Below are 24,494 nucleotides of genomic sequence, written 5' to 3'. Positions count from 1 at the left end.
AACTGAAGCCCTTTCGAACCTTTGCATAGGCTCACTGGCCATAACTATTGGTAAATTCATTCTAAATAAATCCTAAAATTCATCTGTCAAAGAAGGCAACTGATTTCAAAATTATCATGCAGATTGACCAATCTGTTGAAAAATGCTATAAATGGGTTTTATGCTGGTTTATGACCAAAAATAACCAAAACAATACAATACAAGGGTACAGGTCACTGATCCTGGAAGAATTATTAGGAATAAAGCTTATTAATGTGTGGTCATTGCTAACAGAAAAAAAAGGTTATTGATAGATGCATTCACTTAGTCTTCAGATCATTCTGACAGCCTTTATGCCTCTCTGTGAAATAGAAAGAATTACTACTACCATCACTGTAGTGTTTAGTTTTCTCCACCACTAGAGTCCCTCAGAAGTTTTCATGGAGTAACTTTCAAACTCTGTTCTGGCAATTGCTCTGGTGTTAGTATCAACATCTTCAGCTAGTTATCAGAGCCCATTAATCTAAGGATCACTAGTGTTGACATCTGACATCTGGTAAGATAGAATGCCTGAAAATATCTCCGGAGTTTCTCATTCAAAAGACTGGTAAAAGCAGATATGCTGAAAGGCATTTGTAGTATTAATATATTTCAGAAGTATGAATTCATAGGAGTACCTGAGCTGCTTCACAGAATGCTTTGGTTCATGAAGTCAACAAGACAAGTTATCAGACCTTGCAAACTTCCTGCACTAACTGATTTTAAGTTCCTGAAATTCCCTGCTGTTAGTAAATTCCTTTACTAACATGGAAAGATTTCCATGAAAGTTGAAATACCAGTACAAATCCTTATCTAAGGAGAAATACTAATAGTAGCAATATGTTATGCCATGCTATGACATGCATTCATAGCAGAAAATAGGAGCCATCTTAGCTCAAACATCCTGTGGCTTGAAATTAATTTAGTAACATCTATAGTAACCAAAAGGGATTTCTCCAAGTTTGTCAGAGGAATCTTTACAACTTGAAAATCAAATCGGTAACTTTGCACTTTCAAAGCACATGCTCTACCCCAGATGTCTACCATGTTTTCCCGAAAATAAGACTTACCCCCCAAAATAAGCCCTAGCTTGATTTTTACATGTGCACCCAATATAAGCCCTACCCCAAAAATAAGCCATACTTAAGACCCTGCCCACTCCATTGCATTTGTTTGCATGAAGGCCTCTGATAGTGAAATGGAGCCCAGGGGGCGCCGCACTGATCAATCCAGAACTCAATTTTTGGCCTTTCCTGAAGGCCTCTCAAAATGGAGGCTGGAAGCGAGCAGCTGCAGAAGAAGTGGGTTGGTGAGGCGAGGCAGGTGTCGAGGTGTTGGAGACCTGGCTAGGGTGGTCCTAAAGGAAGTGGGTAAGACATCACCCGAAAATAAGAGCTGGTGCCTCTTTTGAAGGCAAAAAAATAAAATAAGACCAGGTCTTATTTTCGTGGAAACATGGTAAGCCTTTTCCTACATTCAAAATGAAGGCAATCAGGACATGCCTGAAGATAAGCAACTGTTTATAGCTGTTTATAGTACAGCATCTTCTTTATAGGGTTGATGTAAAGCATATTTTGTTATCCATCGTTCCATTGTATAGATGAATATGTGTGTTTGTGTGTGAGCATGTTATTCAAGCCTATAAGAATCAGCATTCCTGAAGAAATATATAGTATTCCTCAAATGTTTTTAATAAAAAAAAAGACTGTACCAATTATGTGATTATTATAAATGCAGTGAATATTGTGAGAAAATAAACCATTGGCAAACTTTTCTCTTTATATATAATTGTTCTTTAAAATGTAAGAAATGTAATAGAATGGCATATTCCTGAAGATTCTTGTCTTAAAAATTTGCTAAAATTATGATAAAAACAACTTTTAATGGAAATGTTTGTGGGCCTACAGAAGATTTTGGAAAGAGATGTAATGGCTAGAGGGTAATAAAGTTCTCTGTTGCTTAATATTACAGCCTTTCCCTTGGTTGGTCTTGTGTTTCAGTGTGATATTTAAGCTATACCTGAATATTTTTCTTAATTGCATTTTCATTTCAATTCCAAAATACTTTTTGTAGAAAGAACTCCTGAGTCATTTATATGGCATACAGACTTAATTCAGTTTACCGGTACATCCTTTTTAAAACCGTCAGACTGACATTTTAAATGCATAAAAACCTATCAGTTAATTAGTTCAATCTCCAATACCAAGCAAATGAACCACATGTCAAATAAATAAACATATTAAATTACATTTTGATTTAAGACAAAAGAAAACGTTTGGGGGAATTTTTCTAATTCCAAGCGTTTGGAAAATATTCCACTTTAGGAAGTAGCTACAGTAATATGCCATTGCTATATACAGTGGATACCCTTTACCAATATTGTATTCACAGAGAATTGATAGCCACTCATAAGAGGAATGTCTATTTTCTTATCAATCATATGCATAGAAAAATTTAGAACTATTTATTTCTTGCACATCACTTTGTATTGTAATCTCCTCTATGAAAGTATCACTTGAAATAATGAAACAACTCTCAGTCATTATAGTAGTTATCCACCAGGGGGACCCTTCTGATTATAACACAAGTGTAGTGCACCAAATTGACAGAGCTGGAGGCTCACCTGTGAATCCAGAAGGACAGTTGCACACATAACCTGTTGCTTTATGGTAGCTAAACACTGAGGATAGTTCTAGAATTTTTCCATACCAGTTTGACCAATGCTACATTCATTGATGTCTATTTCACAGTGAAAACCTATGTACCCTGTAGTATTGAAAACAATAGAAAGAATTGTGAATTATTGCCCTTATTTCTGATTGGGGCTTCTAGTGGTAACCTTGGAAGCAACAACGTGAAAGTATTAGAGGATATGTGAAGGGCTTTAAAGGAGGGTCAATGAAGAGTTAAGAAAAGAAATTAGTTGTATGTGCATTTGTTTGAGATACAATGTGCGTATGTCATAATTGGGTGGAAATATGCCACATACAAAAGATGCTTCCTTATGGCACCAGAACTTTGAATTGCACCCAAAAACCTACTAGCATACAATGCGGCACTAACAGCAGAAATACAGTATAATATCTCTATAGCACCCAGCACCGACTAATAGGTAGGTTGCTGTATTTTGTACCAATAGTGTAATCTCAAAGTGGTTATCAAAGATAGTCCCATGTGGAGAGTATTGCAGAAGCCCAAATGAGTAGTCATGAGGGCATAACAACAGCATGCAAGATCCTCCAACTCCAAACAGGGCAGCAATTGGCATACTAGTTGAGTTTCTCCTGACCATTCAGCAGGAGTCCAGAAAGAGCACCCACACACCCTGGTCATGCAATTGCTCCTCAAGGATACTTCTCCTCTAAGAAGTAGTACAGCTATTCTATCTTGCTTAGGTTCCACGACTTCAGTAGCATCACCTACTTAACCTGGGTTGGCAATGTATAATATGATGTCATCTATTGACAATATTGCTTCCCAACTAATGGATGACTTCTCCTAATAGCTCCATGAACATGCCATTGAAGCAGTATTCCAATATCTAAGGGGCTGCCACAAGGAAGAGGGGGAAATCAATCTATTCTCCAAGGCACCTGAAGACAGAACAAGAAGCAATGGATGGAAACTAATCAAGGAGAGAGCCAACCTATTTATTGTTCCTTGGTCATCCTACACAGCATTCTTATAAACCTGGTTTGCTTCTTTTTATAGTGTTTACTAAGGAGGGAGGCAGGGCTGTCTAAAGTCGAACCAGGTGCATGGTCCTTTATCATAGCACATTGGTGGAAGTTACCCCCACCCCAAACCTTTGGTCCAGTTTCATATAAATCAGTGAAGAGCCAGAAAAATACTAAGTCAGCAATTGAAACAAGCCAATAACATGGGAATGGTTAAATCTGGAGCCAAAATTGGAACAAGAGTGTACTCAGAGGGCCTGTAAGCTAAAAAACATGTTTTACCAATCTCAATCTGCAGTGTTATTATATTAATCCAATATTCTAAGACAAGCATTTTACAAGTTAGTGTGATATCTGTAGGAAAAGGAATAGCAGAAACTGAGGGTGGAATTAAAAGAGGAATCAGCCTACAAACTCTACATAGCCAGAAGCAAAATTACCAGGTGCTGACAGTTAGTTGAGAAATTTCTGTGCATAGGCTTTTAGCAATAAATCAGTTTAATTGAATCTTACATGTGGACCTGGTCTCTTGTGCCTGACAATATCTAAATGTGGCCTGAATATAGCCAGTACAGTCTGATTACAGAATATTCAAGCCTACTAGTATTCCATAGACGTGTTTCTGTTCCCTTTTCCTTAATGTGTACCATTCCTGATTGCAGGAAGGGAAGGCAGTGCAGTTAGGACCCAACCCTAATGCTAATCTTAAGACTTTCAAATAGCAGCTTGTTTGTTTTACAACTTCCCCAAATGACTTCCAAAGGAATGGTATGCTGAGATCCAGTGGAACTGATGCTACTTATTGCAGCAACCTTTTCTTCTTACTACATTTAGAATCATTTTACAATTTCAGATGCTTCTTAATACGTAGTTAAGAAATACATTATTCTTTTTAATCCAATACGGTGTCCATTTAATCCAAGTAATTAATACATCCACAAAGAGCTTACTCGAAAGACAATTGAGGTCACAGTTCTAAAATTAGTGAGAGAGTCACAGGTATTCTATGAAGGTGCCAGAGAGAAGGAAGGGGAGCAGCTGTTTAAAACCAAGTTTTTATTTTCTTACGTTTTGATTTTTAAAGGTGACTTTTTCACCCTTAATACTAAAAGGGCCAAGCTTTAAGCTTGATACTATTGCCAGCATTCTGCAGAATCATCATAATGGGCTAAGTTGGACTTTCATTGATCCAAACTGGAACACCAGGGCCCATTTTGCCCCTATTTCTTGTGAGCAGCAATAAAATAAATGCTGTATGCTAAATCAGGATATGGAACATGTATCCTAAATATTTTTTTGGAATCTAGTTCAGGCTTCTATATTGCTTAAGTTGAGATGTTTAACGATGTCTGCTTACTTTCCAGGAGGTATATGCCACTATTACAGAAATGCATGTTTTTTTCACTTTAATAAAACAGAAAAATATAAGACAAAACTATAAAAAATAATAAAAACAAAAAAGAGAGAGGAATCCCCTCCCTGAATATAAGAGCTGCTCATACATTCAGCAAAAGATAACCAGCAGAGATGCATGCTTATGAAATAATGTGCAGATTACCTGGCCAGCAGTGACACGTGTAACCCTCTGTGGTATGTTCACAGGTACCATTATTATGACATGGATGTGATCAGCAGAAGGGAACAGGTATTGCACAACGCAGACCCATGTATTCATTGCAATTGCAGCTATATCTGCATTGCAATAGAAGAAAACACAGACATATTTTTTTGGGTCCATATTTTTGATCTGAACAATTGTGTAGTCTTATCTCTCCTGTGGGAAGAAACCCTGCACGGCTAGCAGTGAGCCTTTAGAAATGATCTAATGCAGGAGCAGGGAACATATTTTGCTCCGTAGGACTATGTCACATTGCTTAGATCACTGGTTTGGGGGCTGCAATGTGTTTATTTTTAATGTGTTCTAAGCCACCCTTGTTCAATGTGCTGAAGCATCACTTTAAAACAATGCAACTAAACCGTATTAAAAATAAAAGGTGTGCATCCAATCCTTTCCCATTGCTTTACTGTATTCCCACCACCCCTCTGCTGTCAGGGAAGGGGCAGATTAGTTTTACCAAAATGACTTCAAAATTAGGAAGTCTTGTTTTAATGGCTGTTTATTGGTAAGGCAGGAGTCTCATTTCCCTGAAAATTTCCCATCTAAGATATTAATTCTCCTTTTTTACAAATCCTGTTTTCTTTAGCTAGTCTTTTCCAGCACCACTGAGAAACCTCATTTCTTTTCCTCTTCTCTTTTTTTTCATTTTACCTATTAATACAATCCATCATTTTCACACGTAATTGGGATGGGTGGCTTTGAATGTAGATTCTTTGTAATCACCTTTAATGCTTAGGTGAAAAAGTGAAATTTTTTCCCATGTTTTACTAGTCATTCAAAACTGAAATGAAACTGAGAATCCTAGTTTTATTTTTTATTTTTTCATATTTGTATTTCTGTGCATATTCCTGAATGTGCATCTCATTATCTACAAACATAATCCCTCCTCATTGATCCAACTTCAAGACCAGGCTGAAAGCAAAAGCTGCTGCTGAGACTAGCACTCTTAAAAAAAAAAAAAATTCTATCAGAATTCCTCTGAGACAATTTGGGGCTTTCATCTATTCCAATTTCCATAAAAATATTCATTAGAACAATACACTGCAGTACATAAAATTAAGATAGGATATATGTATTCTTCTGTGACAGGGTGGGAGATTATATATGTAGGTCAGACTTCAGGAAAAGATTGACAGAAAAGAAAAAATTGTAATTGAATTGAAAATGCTCGTTCAATGGATTCTTTGGAATACAAGGGTTGTACAATTGAGTGGTTTGGGACTGAAAAATTTGAAAAATATGGAGTACCAGATCAGACAATACTGTTTCTCTAAACAAAGCCTTTTAGGATTTAAGAAATAGTTATACACACAACTCTCTAATATATATAGATAGCAAGAGGACTTATGCAAATATATTTAAGCACACACATACATATATTCATAATAAGATTGCTGTTACCCCACCAGGTATATATTAGGAATAACTAGAATGGTTTAGTTTTCTGCAACAGTGAAAGTCAAGTTATGATTATTTATGTTATATTAACTTGGCTTTCTTGGGATAGCTATATTTTGTGTTGTATTGTGTGTGTATAATTCCATTGAATTTATGTGCTATTATGGTCTGTCATAAGCATTTGCATGGTTGTAATTAAGTGTGATACAGTTTTTAATTGTGGCAGAAGAAAAACACATTCACACTTACAAGTAGCAGAACTGAAACATGTAATGTATTTTGTAGTATTTTGTATTGTAGTTGTGCAATGCTATTAAAGATAGATGAAGTTATACTGAAGATACTCTCTGGAACAATGGTAAAAAAAAAACATCCGGTTGAAACATCCTGTTATATACAGAGAACATCTGCAAATAAAGAACACCATAAAATATTCAAGAGTACTTTGCTGCATTTTGCATAGTGCCTGCATTATTTTTGGGGGCAATTAATGCTCAATATTTTCTGCATGAGTTCACTAGAGGATTTTGGGACTAGATGAATGAGTCAAAACCAATAAAGGAGAATACTCATAAAGTCAAAGTACTGAATGAGTCAAAAGGAACAACTTGCTAATGTCTATCCTTTTCTTCCCAAAAAACTTAACCAAGGAGCTAAGATACTGTACTAGTTTTATTTAAAGATAAGCGTTGGCCATAGAATCTCTTCCAGCTTGTTATAATTTTTTTTTATAATCTCCTACCCTACCATCTGGACTCTAAAATTGCTCTGCCAAAGAAAATAACAAAACAATTTGGTTTTTTGGGAATCCACATATTCCACCTTGTGTATAAAGCTGCATATTTTTAATCTATTAAGAGCAGACGCCCTGACCTTGTTACCAGAACCATTACTTCAGTAGACAGCTTGATTATCTCCTTTGTACAGCAGCATAAATAAAAGCTATTGTTTAATATAACAAAAAGGGTACTTTACTCCAGTACAATGTCTGGTCTTTTCTGATAGGACAATGCATTGATTTACATTTTGAAGCTTGAATGGGACCCTACCTTTATCAAAACTATCATTTCTGTTTTGGGTATTGAGGTTCTCCTTATTTATGTAATTAAATTGGCACACACACACACACACACACACACACAAACATATACACACCCTCCCACATACAAGACAAAGAGTAGGAAAGGAATCTTTAGGGGAAATTTCAGGTTTGTGCAATGCTATATTAGAAGGAGACATGAAAAGAAATGGAGGAAAACAATGGAAATCAAATTTTGAAAAGTGCCTTGATTATTTTAATTTAAAATGTGTCCTTGATTATAAAGCAGCTGTTGTGTTCTTTGTATTCCCCCCCCTTAATCCCCTATGCATATCCTGATCACCCATTAAGGGTGATTGCCTTTCACCATTGATCGCCCATTAAGGGTGATTGCCCTTCACCATTGATCGTCCATTAAGGGTGATTGCCCTTCTCCATCTGCATACAGTTTCATGCCCGTTGCTGGTTGGCTAACTAGCAACAGGGTCTTGCCAGCCAATGGAATTGTGTGATTACAAGCCAGGGGAATCCCATAAAAGAGGGCTCCCCTGGCCCAGAGAGCCAGTCCGGATTTACTTTATGCCTTGCCAATAAACCAAGAGCTGACTGTCACTCGACTCGTGTCTTACTGCCTGCGCGATCTAACAGCAGCAATATATATTTTTTTTAAATGCAGCTATTTGGGAAAGATTCCATATTCATCGATAGATGGGGTAAACAGGTAGAGAATCCTAAAATCTTATGTAGTTACAAACCACCAGCTGTAACTACTGTATTAGATTTCATTTTTCCACAATGCAGCAATCCATTTTTGTATGACTGTTTTTTTTTTAACCTAAAATCTGTGTGATGCCTAAGATGAAATCGAGAGCAGCACCACACTCCAAGTTCCAAAGGGGGGGGGGATTTTCCAAGCATGAGGGTTCCCTTGTGCCACACCTCTCAGCAAATCCTTAAAGAAGCGATCTCTATTCTTGGAGTGATGCAGCTTCTGCTATGCAATCCCAGGAAAAGAAGTATTTAGGTATGTATCCTCATACTCAGAATCACTTTTTCTCCTTTGAATCTGGATCAGTGCACAGCCTTAGTAAAGTGTCTTTTGAGTTGAACTCAAGTCCTGTTGTTTTCATGGACGAATCCATATTGTCTTCTTGATGGCTGTTAGGAAGTGGTTCTCTATTATCTCCTATCTATCAGAACAGTTGTTGGATATCTAGTCTAAACTACAGTCCTGGCATTTCTTAGTCCAGTCTCCAGTGGTTTTCAAGTTCAGTGAAGATGAGCCAGATGTTGCATTTACGACGTCTACAGCTGCCTAATTCATGCCAGTTTATGCCTTCCTCTATTGATGATTCCAATTTCATGATTGTAGCCTAAACTCAATCTTTTTTCCCCCTGTTCTTACTAAAGATGGGAAGGCCTGGGAAAAAACTGGAAAAATTGGGGGAAAAAACAGGTTCCCCCCCCCCCATTTATTCCAAACAGCTTTGGAAAAAAAGGAAACAAAACAACAACAAAAAATCTTGTTTTTTTCCCCAACAACTTGTTACCCCTTCTTATCTGATGTAAAGGCTCCAGAGTTCTATTTATTAAATAACTCATGAGACTGTTTCCTGTATCACATATTACAGCAAAGTAAATACTAAAACTAATATTCATCGTAACACTGATAACATAGCAAATATGATGAAATAATCCATGTTCAAACCGAAAGAGACCTAATGGAACAAACTGTTGGGTCTAAATTATAGATCTTAAAGAGATAAAATGGATCTTAAATACTAAACTGTTGAAATAAGAATAAGATTTGTTTGGGTTTTTGTTTTGTTTTGTTTCTGGCTATATAGATAGTCCTTGACTTATGACCACAACTGACCCCAAAATTTCTGTTGCTAAGTGAGACATTTGTTAAGTGCCCCATTTTAGCACCTTTCTTGTGACAATTGTTTGCCCCATTTTAGCACCTTTCTTGTGACAATTGTTAAGTGAATCACTGCAGTTGTTAAGTTAGTAACATGGTTGTTAAGTGAATCTGGCTTCCCCCTTGATTTTGTTTGTCAGAAGGTCACAAAAGGTGAGCACATGACCCCAGGACATTGCAATCATCATAAATAGGAGTCAGTTGCCAGGTGTCTGGATTTGGATCACTCAACCATGGGGATGTTGCAACAGTCGTAAGTATGAAAAATGGTCATGTCACTTTTTCCAGTGCTGTTGTAACTTTGAACAGTGCTTAAACAAACTATTGTAAGTTTGCAGGTCTACCTGCATTTTCTAATTCATCCAAATTTCAGTTGCAATTAGTGAATCAATGTCCAGTCTTAAAATGCACACGTTTATCTACATGACCTTCAGGTGTTTTCAGAAAGTTAGGTGGAACAAAAAAAGCACTCAGCATCTGCTGTAAACAAGTCATCCAATATGTAAGAGGACATACATTGATATAATCCATGCGCTGACCCCATGCACTGACATGGTTGACTTGCACATTCATCATTGTTGATGGCACAGCGATCACCAAGGAAGCCAAGTGGACAGGAACAGTAATAGCCACCTAGAATATCATGACAGGCTTCATCATTTCAGACAAGGCTCTGACAAACATCCACTGATTTCTAGTTCGCAGTTGATACCTGCAGTGAAAGTTGGATTTGAAGACATGTCAGAAGTGCCTGTTCTGAAAATGGACGACAGTTTATAGGCTTATATATGATTTAAAAATATTTTGCTTCCCAAATCTTACAGTGATTATTTTTGTTTCATATCTCGGGGAAGAGGCAGAAATTTAGATTTTAATGAGGACAAAAAGCACAGTTCTAATTTTCTAACGTTCTTGTCTGTAGGGTCCGGTAACTGACTTACTTCCTTGGAGACAGCTTTAAAGTATAACATTATTCTATCCAATGAACGTTCTTTGCTAAGGTTCTGAAATTGACCAGGTTCACAGGGAGAACCAACAACAGCAAAATGCTGGATGTGATCAGGAAATTAAGTTCCTTCACTTCTTCATGCATGTTGTATGCATTGCATGCACATATAAAGGGGTGGACTTTGATTGCTTAGTTATGTCTAGGTTTTTCGCATCATTTACCTGCTCCAAAGAAACCCTTGCAAAGCAGGTCAAAATGTACCAAATGAGTTTGATGCTGACCTTAGCAGGGAAGGTTCATTGTGGCACAGGTATGAATAAGGCTAGTAACCTAGTTCTCTATATGTTATGTGAAAGCCCTAGCTGACCAAAAACAGCTCATGATAATAATAGCTTATGGGCTGTGACTTGGAAGATAACAGGATTATATTGTAAAGAATATTAATTTACTATTGAAATGAATGATGGAAAAATAAATACATTCGGTGTCTATAAACCTGTAAGAAAGGGAAAGGATGTAATACAGGGGTGTCAAACTGCCAGCCTGTGGGCCAGACGCGTCATCCCAAAACTGCGCCCACCCCATTACCGGCAATGGAGAAAAAGCTCCGATACGTCGCACGACGTCACGTGACGTCGCGAGTTTAACATGCCTGATGTAATAGATCTGAATGAAGGTTGTCTAAAAAAGGTCTGATGAATACCTGTAAAGAAGTAAAGGATGTAAGTTTAATTCTGAATCATGATCTAAAATGTCTATCATAAAAATGTATGAGAAAAATTAAGGAAGTACCCTAATTGTTTACTAAACTATACGTATATATTCCATGTTTAGCCAAAGCATTAATTCATTTGACTTTATCAAACCAAAAATGTTGTTGATGTGGTTAGCATCACTATAAGATTATAATATTTAATGTTTAGAATTCTTTGTGGAGGTTTTTTTTATAGAGAATCTTTGAATTTATTATTGTGTGTTACCACTATGGAAAAATTAACTGAGAGACAACTTTCTATTTTATAGTAGTTAAAGGTGCTAGACTAGGACATGGTAGAGCTATGTTCTAATCTTCCCTTAAGCATGAAGACCAATTGAATGGGAGATATAAAAACATTCCTGAAGAAGGTACTGGCAAACTACTTCTGAAAATATTGCAATATGGATCGGTCAGGCAGGGAGTATGCAGATCATGATTTTAGTAAGTCAACTTAGTAAGTCAACTGAAAAACACATTAATGGCTGTGATGGCACAGTGATTAAAGACTAGTATTGGCAGCTAACTTTGTCCACAGTCAGGAGTTCGATCCTGATCAGTTCAAGGTTGACTCAGCATTCCATCTTTCCGAGGTTGGTAAAATGAGGAGCCAGATTGTTGGTGGCAATATGCAGACTCTGTAAATTGCCCAGTGTGTGCTGTAAAGCACTGTGAAGTGGTATATAATTTAAGTGCTATTGTATTGCTATTAATGTAACAATGTTTATCGTACTCTGTAAATTTAGAGAAAGTGTCTGATAAAGTTAATTGGCTCAAGGTATGGAATGTTTTACATGAATATTGAATTACATTATATTTTATGACTGCAGTACAAGGACTATTAGAGAAGCATATGTGAGAATAAACATGGTTCACCTTGAACTGGGATAAGACAAAGATGAATGATGTCTCACTGATTGTTTAATGTACTTATGGATAAGAGTACAAGGAGTACTTATGGTGATATTAGCAGTGTGTGGGTTGGTGATGTGGATGTATAATATATCTAAGCAACAATTCCCCAATGAATGAACAGATCATGCCAGACAAATCTTATTGCATTCTTTGACCAATTGACAAAATTAGTGGACCAGAGGAATGCTGTGGATATAATTTACTTGGACTTCAGTAAGGCATTTGACAAAGTAGAGCACAACCTACTACTTGATAAGATAGAAAAATGCGGGTTAGATAGCATCACCACCAGATGGATCTGTAGCTGGCTGACCGGCCGTACTCAGCGTGTGGTCCTCAATGGAACCACATCTACATGGAGGGAAGTGTGTAGTGGGGTGCCCCAGGGCTCTGTTCTGGGCCCAGTGCTCTTCAACATCTTCATCAACGATCTGGACGAGGGGATAGATGGGGAACTCATCAAATTTGCAGACGACACCAAGCTGGCAGGAATAGCCAACGCTCCAGAAGACAGGCTTAGGATACAGGAGGATCTGGACAGACTTGAACACTGGGCACTATCTAACAAAATGAAATTCAATGGTGAAAAAAGTAAGGTTCTACATTTAGGCAAGAAAAACCAAATGTACAGGTATAGTATAGGGGGTACCTTGCTCAATAGTAGTAACTGTGAGAGGGATCTCGGAGTCCTAGTGGACAATCATTTAAATATGAGCCAGCAGTGTGCTGCAGCTGCCAAAAAAGCCAACAGAGTGCTGGGCTGCATTAACAGGGATAGAATCAAGATCACGTGAAGTATTAATACCACTTTACAATGCTTTGGTAAGGCCACACTTGGAATACTGCATCCAGTTTTGGTCACCACAATGTAAAAAAGATGTTGAGACTCTAGAAAGAGTACAGAGAAGAGCAACAAAGATGATAAGGGGACTGGAGGCTAAAACATATAAGGAACGGTTGCTGGAATTGGGTATTTCTAGTTTAATGAAGAGAAGGACGAGGGGGGACATGATAGCAGTGTTCCAATATCTCAGGGGCTGCCACAAAGAAGAGGGAATCAAGCTATTTTCCAAAGCGCCTGAAGGCAGGACAAGAAGCAATGGGTGGAAACTAACCAAAGAGAGAAGCAGCCTAGAACTAAGGCGAAACTTCCTGACAGTTAGAACAATTAACCAGTGGAACAACCTGCCTCCAGAAGCGGTGAATGCTTCAACCCTGGAAGTTTTTAAGAAAAAACTGGACAGCCATTTGTCCGAAATGGTATAGGGTTTCCTGCCTGAGCAGGTGGTTGGACTAGATGACCTCCAAGGTCCCTTCCAACTTTATCATTATTATTATTATTATTATTATTATTATTATTATTATTATTATTATTATTATTATTTTGCTGCAAATTGTTTGTATGATGCAACAAGTTGTATGAATCTAAAAAAAATGTAAAAGACCAAAGTAGTGGTGTTTGACAGAAAAATGGAGGGAACAATTACAAGTTATACCTACATTGTGAAAAACTACAGCAAGTGGATGAATTTTATACCCTGGTAGAATGCTTACTTAAGATGAAAAATATGAAAAAAAAATTAAGATGTTCAAACTCTAATAGAAAAGTGGTATTATGTGATTTCTTGCAAGAAATGAATATTTATCAAATGAAGCAACAATTGCTATGTTTAATAATGTACTTCAGCTCACTTTGTTATATGCAAGTGAGAATTGAGTATGCCCGGAAAAACTGAATAAGGTGGGAGTGGGACACTTAACAAGTGTATGTGATAAAATTAGAAGTGATAAGGTTAGGACTGACTAAATGCTGAATTAATGTGCCCTAAGAACAGAAGTGAGTGATGAAAGAAATGCATTGAGATGGCTTTGTGAGAGGCAGAATGAATATTGACTTGCAAAACAAACATATGTAGGAAGAGTGAACTTATTGAAAGGGAAAAGCAAAGTTAGTGAAATCCTGAAAAACAGAGGTAAGATGTTTAAAAAATAGCAGGCAATGTGACATGAATAAAGTGGAAGGATTTTTGTTGCAAAGAAAATAATGAAGAAGCATTGTGACAAGACGATGTAAATTATTTTTAACTATGTTTCCTTTTCTTATCTAATGTCTTAATTTCTTTTGCTATTTCTTACTCCTTTTTCTGATTCTGCATAATGCTGCTTACCCTAAAAGAGAATAGTGTGTGTCTGTGTGTGGTATGCATTTTCATTTCCTCCCCCCCAATAACAAGTTGTTTTGCCTATTGATCATTGAAAACATTTTTTTTATAACAAACAACAATCTGGGTCTTTAAATTCAAACTACTGAAATAACCCAAGTTGTCACTTGCATTTGACCATTATTCTTTATATAAATTGCTTGATGTGCAATTTAAGATGCTAACAGATTAAACCTTCTTGTGTCTATCTTCCTGAAGAGCCGTGATCTTTTCAAGCATTCGGTTGTGCTGGTTATGCTGGTTGTGAGGGAAATAACAGGATAACAGGACACCAACTTTTGGTATGGAGCTATCATGCTTGGATTTGCTACAAATATCAACATTTATGCATCAGGTTTCATCATGGCTGTTTCCTTGGTCTAACTAACTAATGAATTCCATAGACTCAGCCAATCCAAACATACCATAAGGCACAGTGAAGCAACTGTCTCAGGTGACATACCTGGCAATTTCTGCACAGTCCTTCTGAGTTGCTGTCTGTAAAATACAGCTACATCAGCTATATGGGTTGCTTTCTAGACTCTACATTTGTCTGGTATCTCAGATGCAATGGAGGACACTATTGTCAATGAAATACAACTCATTTGCTAGCCCTAATTTTGTAAAGGGGAATTAGATTTTATTCAATAAAGTATCACCTACTATCCTGAGATAAACTGGTTTTAGATATTTCCATATTATGAGCACAATATATCATACTGTTACATGATTTGGATCAAAGCATAGGCAAAAGGTAGTTGGGTTATGGCATAAACATCAAAAGGGTGCAAATCAGCTGAAATTTGATTCATATTTGAGATTTGAAGACATAAAGGTTTGATATAATCCAGTTGAAGATTTGATTCAACAAAATATTCAACCATAGTCTATGAAATATCAAAATAACTGCAACTTTTTCAACTTTGAACAGAGTGGGGTGAAAATAGCAGGTAGATCCTTTACCGAACAAAGGGCCATCTAGATAGATGAAAGAATTTTATAACAAAAAGCTTCTGAAATATGTTCCTCTACCACTTCATTTATGTCTTCTGTGGAAGATATAATAAAAATAATGAAAGGACGGTACTGCTATCTCCAAAGTATCCAACAAAGAGCTTATAAAAATGCGGAGAATATCTTAGTCCAAATTTTAAATAAAATAATATTTAACAACTGTTGAAAGTTGAAGTAACTCTTACAAAAGATAAATGAGTTCACCACTGCTAGCTTTTCTGGGCTTACAATCATTATTAATTTACACAGAGATTAATAGGAATTATACTATAGATAATATGGCAGACTGAGTTAAGCAACAATATGGAAAGTACACAAATTTGTGGAAATCTCAAGGATTATGCAAGAAAGAGGAAATCAGACTTTTAAAAAGAGTAGCAGAATTCCTTTAAAGCTCTTGCTATCTCTCCAGGTGAACTGCCTAAACGATTCTAAGTGAAGACTGAGAAATAAATAGAAGAGCACAATTCCTCCAAGCACTTTGACAAGGAGCATTTATAGAGATGAGAAAATTAATTGGTAACTGCATAGGTCAATATCAGCAGATACATTATATTGTTTAATACCTTCTCCAGTCTACGGATAGAAAAATATTATATTCTTTGATATGATGAAAACCAAGTAAGAGTATTCAATTATTATCTAAGAGTAAGAGCAGTTTGAGTAGAACTAATTACCAAGGGAAGTGGTGAGTTTCTATTCCATGGAAGAATTCAATAAGGGCTGGACAGCCAAACATCATGGAAACATTAATTAAAATTTATTCTTAGAATTGAGGGCTGAATTTAGTTTCCTAAAAGGTCCTTTCCAACTTCAGATTCTATGAAATTCCAAATCACTTTTAACTCTCCAGAGTAATTCAAAGCATTCCAACAAATTCAGTTTCAGTTCAAAGATTCAGGTTGAAGCTTGAATTCATTTCATTTGAATGGAGGTAGTGCGCTGATGAGTGTGATGTTTGCCGGGCATATTGTGAAACATGAATGGTGTGCATGAAATATCGTAAAAACTGTTTCACACCGGATTTGCATGAATATTTTGTGAGATGCATGTTCTCTTGTTCCTCCCAAAAATCATGCTTTATTCTCAAAACATGTATGCAAGCAACTATATAGTCAGACCACCATGATGTTAATGAAAAGATTTCTAGACATACACATCATATTGTTTGCACTGAGACAACGGGCAATATATTTAACCCTGAGAATTGTTCTCATGTCACAAAGTGTACAGAATCTACATGTTCTGCAATTGTTGAAACAATTTGAAGTTTAGGAAAAGAATAACAAAAAGAGTATGCCAAGGAACAATAGACAAATAGTGAGGATTGGAGGGGCAGGTTACTCAAAAAAATTGTCATAAGTATTAGGTTTACACACAAACACCCACACACACCACAAACACTGTCTAGTGACTGTAAATCTGTCAGGAGTTGTTAATAACCATTCCCTGTGAACATTTGATAACACAGTGACAATACTAAATGAACTGTGTATACATATATATCTCAGAACAGCCATATTAAAACAAATATACCTTCCTCACTCATTATCATTATCATGAAACTACGGCTTGATTTTGCTCTGCTGGATCAGGCCATTGGTCTGTCAAAACAAATAACTTCCCTTAGGCTACTGAGCAAAAGACTCTTTCCATCTATAAAAATCTATCCATGCAATACACACACACACACACACACACACACACACAGTATATACAGTATATACAGTACATACATGGCAATGGAAAATATATATAGATACACACACACATATAAAACATATAAAATATATAAGGCCACCACATAATTATTTGCCCAAGTTCCCATGCTACTTCATTTATTATCAAAATGTGTATGTGTGTGTGTGTGTGTGTGTGTGTGTGTGTGAGGCTTGGATTATTTTAAGTCAGAAATTGCATTTTGATAATAAACGAAGTAGCAGCATGGGAACTTGGGCAAATAATTATGTGATTGGCCTTAAGCTGCATCTACAAGCTGAACAATAGTCTACCATCTATTCCATGTTACGAAACGAACATGATAAAGAAAATTGTCACTTAACAAACCCTTGCAGATAAAATAGACTTTTGTCTTCCAACAAAAGTACTAAGTGTAATCCAACAAAGTTGAAGTGACATCCAGCAAAGAAACATCATTAGCCATTTAAAAAAAACAATAGAACATGATTTTCAATCTTTTAACAAGCCACGTTTAATCTGTTAGCTGACATGTTATCTAAGAAAATCCACAGTATCCTTCTGTATAATGCTTACTTTGATAGTCAACACTTTTATTCAAGGTAGATCTAACTTCACTTTATAAGTGCCCCATCAGGAACACAGGAAACTGATCTCTCTGGAGAATTCTATATTATCATCAGGTTAATGAATGTTTAAATAATGAAACACAACTTTTTTATTTCCAGCATATCCAGCACCAGTTGCACTCCATCATTTAACAGCTGTCCAACCCAGGCACTATGAACAAGATATATCTATATAAGAATATATAGGTACAGATATATAATGAGCATAATAAAAATGCAGATTCTCCTCTACTGCTCTCCTGATTGCCTAAAGGTTCAGTCTTCCCTGTGATTCAGGCATCCTAAGCTCCTTCCTTCTAGTGAAAATTATACAAGACATTTCTTAGCTCTTTGATGGAGGGGGACAAAAAAAATAATAATCACCCAGCAGATCAGTTGCAGAACACTGTCTGGAGAGCTCACAGAGCAACTTGCAACCCAGAGCCGGTAACAAGAGCATTTGGTTAGCATTACCGTGGTTAATTTATTGCCAGCTCTCAGCATACATATCAAAAGTTATAAGCTTTTTTTTAACAATCCAGGGAAATGAGATGAGGGTGGATGATTTCCCACTGTGATTCATGGTGTCAGGCTGGGCTAATAGCAATAGGCAAGCTCCCTCTGACTGAGTAAATGAGGATTTTTATTACCAGCAGAGACACCTTGGGAGATTCATGCAAGATTCCCTCTGGCTCGTGCATTTAACACATCTCACTCACAGTGAGCTGCAGAAAGCTAAACAACCACCCGAACAACAGCAGGAGCCGCTGATAAATCATTCTGTTAAGTGGGCTTTAAAACCCACTATTTTACTATTGCAGAAACAGAAAGCTTCCCTTTATGGAATTATGACTCTTATTATTTTAGGCATGGATGCTAGAAACTATCCTCCAGCGGTTTTCTCAGCACATCTCTTTGGGTTTATATTTTATGCCGTACTTTCTTCGCAGTTTTTAAACCCTTCTAGCAATTCGTACAGATTCTTGTACTATACTTCCCTAAACAAAGCTATTGAAACTGAAGGAGCCAAACAAAATAAACTTAAAAACAGACAGCACTCCTAGAATGTGCAAGAGGACTAGTGACTGGGGAGATTGCTCTTGTGTTTTTTTTTTTCCTATAGGTGTCTCTACTTGAAATTGTGCTTAAGCAGGAAAGAGTCAAAGGCAGAACTGCCAGAAAGAGATTTTCATAATGACCCAGGATTGGCTGAGTTTTCAACTGGATGGAAAACTGCAAAACCATGGGAGAAGTAGAAGAAATAGGGGGTGTTTCTTTTTTCAATGTTTTCCCTGATCGGTACTGTCCTTTTGAATGGCTTATTTTGATTTCAACTATAGCTGAATTAAAAGTGTGTCTCCAGAAGCAGTCATCTGATTATGATCATAAATATAATAAAGCCATCCTAGAAAGGGATTACGCATTATTACAAGGGGAATAGTAATTTGAATTTCTTAGCACTGCAGAACTTGACCACACTTTAGGAATACTTAAAAATCCTATCCTCCCTATTTAGTTCAGGGTACTGACCTTTCCTTAGGTTTGCAGAAATTAAATCTTTTAAGCTTTCAGTTCTACTGTCCTCCTGGTAGGTAGGGCTAGTCAGTAAGCTTAACTGATAACAGTGGGTTGTTTTTTTTCAGTAAAGAAGTTAATAATTGTGATACAAACAGAGGACAATGTGCTTGATAATACGTGAGATTGGAAGAGAACATTTCCTTTCCTTTCCTTTCCTTTCCCTTCCCCTCCTCTCCTCTCCTCTCCTCTCTCTTTCCTTTCCTTTCCTTTCCTTTCCTTTCCTTTCCTTTCCTTTCCTTTCCTTTCCTTCTTTCCTCAATCCCTACATGACCAACTAGCCAGATAATAAATGATGCTGAATGACAATCAGATTCAAAATAAGGATAAACTTGCTAAAAAAATTATTATTATTTAGATAAACAACATTCACATCATTGCCATGCCCTGTAGGGCAAGCATGAGTGAAAAGAGTATGATGCTACTGTAAAAAGCTTTCTACATTTTGTAATTGGAGGAAGAAGTTCTTCTAGATAAGGTGACTGAAGCAACAAATACATAAGAACACCTCTGTTTCTGTCTATGGCACTTTCCAAGGTAAATAATCAGCCAAATGATTGGTGAAATGTGAAAAAGAAAATGGGGGGAGGCAGAAAGTTTGGAAGTAGGACAATACTACTCTTTCTTCCATCTAATGTTCAAGTTTCTCTTCCTGATTTAGGCCATCAGTCCTGCTGAGCAATCCCGAATCCTGTCTGGATGATTTAATTTTCTCCTTTCACTTTTTAATACTAGTTTTCTTCTTGTTGTTGAATGGCGAGCCTGTCTTCCCCTTCATCAAGGAGTTTATTCCTGGGTCACAGCTATTGCCTTTGGTTTGGCTAACAGAGTCATGTCATGCAGCTTCCCTCATACAACAGGAGGTCCAGGTTGAATGTGATCATTTCAGAGCAGCTGTACCGGCAGTTAATGGGCTTTTCCTCTCTCTCTCCTTTCTGTCTTTCCTGTGGCTGTGTAGTTCTTCTCATCACTTGCCCTGGACCAAGACACATACTGGTAGCAGCAGGGTGGCAGGAAAGCAACACACTTTTTATTTGAAATATTATTTGGTGTCCATGTGATGGATCTTAACTGAAGGCAGACGTCAACACAAAGTCTATGCCACTCAACAGAAAAGATCTACTTTTACTTTTTGACATAACTCCTGACTCCTTGACAATTTATTTCCCAGGGGTGGAGAAGAGATAGGACGTAATGTCTACAGTCCTGTAAACACGATCATATTTTTGTACACTATGTGTTATCTGCTACCTTATTTTATAGAAATTGCTCACTAAGTTTAATTTGTTGGAGGGTTATTTGGTTCGATAATTTTACATGTCAGCTATGCTCCTGATTAAAATTTTCAGGATGAAACCACACAATTCTCCGTGACAACAACATACATTCAGGAATGCACTCAGGGCACTTCAGCATGAGGATTTGTGCCAGTATGAAAGCAGGTCCAGACTGCGATGTCCCCAGGACATGAGTGGCCCTGAAGAGCTGAGCTGATTTATTTCCAGCTCAGCTGACTTGGTGCTAAAATGGCTGCAAACTATTTTCCCACCGATGAGAACATTTGCTTTTCTGCTCTTCCTGACTCCAACATTCGGGTCCTGTGAGGTCTCACAGTTTCCCTTTAAGAGTTCAAAGAGATCCTGAAGCACTGGGTCAACTGGATTTCAAAGGTTCCTCCCTTCGTTCCCCATTTGAGTGAAACTAGGGGAGAGTATTTTTGTTGCTACAGCAGTTTGGAGCACAAATTTTCTCCCTTTGTTTTTAGCATTTCAAGCCAGCAGAAGTGAATTGCTTCTCACAATTTGGGGAATGAAAACAGCGATAATGTGGAAGGCCCTACTTTCAAAATCTAGTTAGCACACATCCTGTTTTGCTTTCATCCCTTTCTTTCAATACTTATTCTTTCCCAAAGTAAATACATAGTTGATCTACCCTTCAGAGACTATAGGACGAATGAGATGATATAATACAAAGGGCCAATTAGATGATGGTGCCAGTGAGGTTCTGGAGGACAAATTCAATCAAATAAGCACAAGGAATGAAATTGAACCAGGTTCATAAAAAAACACTGAGCAATTTCAATTTAACTGCATTTTTAATCCTTATAATACTATTTTATCAGCTTGTGAAATATAGCCTACTAGAATATTTAAGAAAAAAAAAGCTGGCATTTTTGTTTAATAGAGGCCCAACATCAAAACAGCAGCAGTTAATTGTATTGATTTCAGTAATGGCGGATAGTGCCTCTTATACTGTAAACATCAGTTCCAGTGGTTTTAATGGAACATACTTGCGAAGAAATTTGAGTTGCGAGTAAATATCTTCTGCCTTTTTATGTACAGTTGCTGAAAAGCAGGAATGGGCTATTGAAACAATGTGCAATATTAAGAAATATTATTGGAAATTTCATGGTGAGGTTTCACATGATATTGTGTGAAGTGAGGTTAAACAAGAACATATTGCATTGATCTCCAACTGTGCTTTTTTCTTGGGATTTGTGAACTTACCCTATAAATGATTCATACTGAACAGTGGTTAGATAATCCTACACTTTGACAGGCAAGACAATAATCTACTAACTAGATAAAAATCAAAAGTGAATTTAAGATTCACAGAAATATTGTCATGTGCTGAAAAATGTGCAGCTTTACGAGAGATAAGGCAAAGCTTCAGAATGCATAACCACCTTGTCAGGACATATGAAAATATCTCTTTCTAAGAGGGGGATGACGGAGGTGGCCTTTGATGAAGGTGATCTGAAAGTGTGATGCATAATTTAGAATGATTCTTATAGAATCCCTGCAGCTGCAATCCCATGGTGAAGTGGTAAGGGAGTATTAGGTCCATAACGAGATTGCAGTCTACAGCTGGTAAAGTGAAATGAAGGGAAAGTGAAACCACAGCATATGTTATGTGAAAACAGTGTGTAGCACTGCTGAGTGGAGAAAGCAGCATGAAACTGACAGTTCCTAGCATGAGAGAGAGAAGGCTGTATACAGTACTGTAGGTCAAGCAGATCGATAGGAAAACTAAGCAGGCATGGAGGTCCAAGAAGGTAAAGACTGGTAGCAATGGAAATTATGGAAGGTCAGCTTCAAAAGAGAAGTCAACAGAGTTCCAGATAGTTATACCTTGTTCAGCAAACTTTCTCAAAAGGGAAATGGATGGAAAGGAAAAGGAACTCAAGGAGGACACTAAGTATTTACCACATTATATCCCAATACTTACAATGGAGAGTGAGGTACCCTCTGCTGATCAGACACATACACAAATATTAAATATTAAAATGTGGGGTCTTTGGTGTGCTTTGAGCTTGATTGTTTGCTTGCAAACATTTCAGTACCCCACCTAGGTAACATCATCACTAATGCAATAGAACATCAAATCGGAGAATCTTTTCTCCATGTATTCCACAGATAGTGCATTGCATGCTGACATACCCAGAGCTGATTTTCCAACTTCCAGCTTCCAAATGAGAGGATTCCAGTGGCTGTTCATACAATTTGCATAGGTTTGCCAAAACAAGGGGACTTGAGTAGCTGTCTGGAATATATGTGTCTTGGGGGATGCAAAATATAGGTTGCAGGATACTAATTTTGTGAGTTCTTACCTGTGTACTCAAGAGGACAAATGCACTCATACTTCCCTATGAGGTTCAAACAAGTGGCACCATTCAGGCAAGGTTCAGAAATACATTCATTCACCTCCCGGTCACAGTGCTTTCCTTGGTAACCTGGGACACAATAGCAGGAATATCCCCCGATCTTGTCTCTGCACACAGCTCCATTGAGGCAAGGACTGGAAAGGCATTTGTCAATGTCAGTTTCACAGTGTACACCTGTGAATCCTTCAGCACAGGAGCAGGTGGGACCACTAGGTGCATCCTGGCAAGTGCCTCCATGCCTACAGAAATATGAGTCACACAAGCTAGTGGCAGTTTCACAAACAGTGCCAGTGTACCCCATGGGACAATCACAAGTAAAGTCAAGGTTTCCAGGAATGCTCGCACAAGTAGCATTGTGAAGGCAAGGGAGAGAAGAGCAAGGATCATAAGTTTCTTTAATACAGTCTTCTGCAGAAATGTCCACTGATGAGTCCAGACAGTGGCAACTAGTGGCCGTGGCAGCAGTGTGGCACTCAGACTCTTTTTGGCAAGAATTGGACAAGCACTTGGTGCCATCATTCATGCAAAGTGATTCTAAAAATGATAGAAACACAAAAGAAAAATTAATAGACAACTTTCAGCAAATCAGCAAGTGAGCTATGCAAGAAAAACTTGCAACCTCCTTTTTCTAGTTTAATAGGGACTCTTGTCCTGGGCTTAAAAGTGCATATCTATCCCATAATCAGCATCTACAAGCCAATATTGGGAGAAACATATCTTATAGTTCTATATACATAATTATTTTACAATTATTTATTTTGCCATACTTATTCTGAGGTAAACTGTTTTTCTTCCAAATGAGTAGGCACTCTCATTTCTACTTCTACTGTTATAGGAATAATTCACAAACCTTTAAAGTGACTCTCCCAAAAATAAATAAAACATTGCTGAACTTTTGTAGTTGGCACAAGGATTCATTCTGATTCACACCCATTTTCCTCCCCCATGCCTCCCTCCCCCAATTCCCTTTCCTTTGTAAAATACTCTGTCTGTATTCAGTCTGGATTTCAAGACAGTAGAAGATCATGCACCTTGCTTCTGTTCTGCAGAACAGTAAGCATAATCCTTGATCTATTTAAACATGAAAATAATATTTCATGCACCTACTATAATTTGTTGAATGGTAGGAAGTATCAGGCAAACTTTCTATAGGGTGACTTTAAACGTAAATAAAATAAAATGTAATATATGTGTGTGTGTGTGTGTGTTAAAAAAAACCTACTGTATCAATCATTTAAAATATAAATACAGAGTGTTGTGGAGAGATCTAGATAGGTCATAGCTTGGAGAACCATCAACTATTGCAAAGTAAGAAGTTGATTTTTCTAGTTTTTAAAGGTGCTGCTGTTTTTTCTAGTTTTCAAAGGTGCTGCTATTTTATACAGCTGCAAAATTCTCTCTCTCTCTCTCTCTCTCTCTCTCTCTCTCTCTCTCTCTCTCTCTCT

General features: G+C 37.2%; 1 protein-coding gene across 1 annotated transcript in view; it reads right to left on the bottom strand.

Annotated features, from left to right (window-relative positions):
- The window catches only part of CRB1 (crumbs cell polarity complex component 1), a 114,218-nt gene that overhangs the window by 80,729 nt on the left and 8,995 nt on the right, over positions 1-24,494 (bottom strand). The window contains 6 exon segments of the mRNA XM_029285172.1: positions 2,642-2,743; positions 2,746-2,784; positions 5,254-5,387; positions 10,211-10,332; positions 10,334-10,383; positions 22,996-23,583. Of these exon segments, the coding sequence (XP_029141005.1) occupies positions 2,642-2,743; positions 2,746-2,784; positions 5,254-5,387; positions 10,211-10,332; positions 10,334-10,383; positions 22,996-23,583 (1,035 nt within the window).

This window comes from Protobothrops mucrosquamatus, unplaced genomic scaffold (assembly GCF_001527695.2).
Source record: "Protobothrops mucrosquamatus isolate PMUCROS unplaced genomic scaffold, P.Mucros_1.0 scaffold1365, whole genome shotgun sequence".
NCBI classification, from domain to species: domain Eukaryota; kingdom Metazoa; phylum Chordata; class Lepidosauria; order Squamata; family Viperidae; genus Protobothrops; species Protobothrops mucrosquamatus.
Note: the sequence above shows the minus strand (reverse complement) of the source record. Positions and strands in the feature narration are given on the sequence as shown.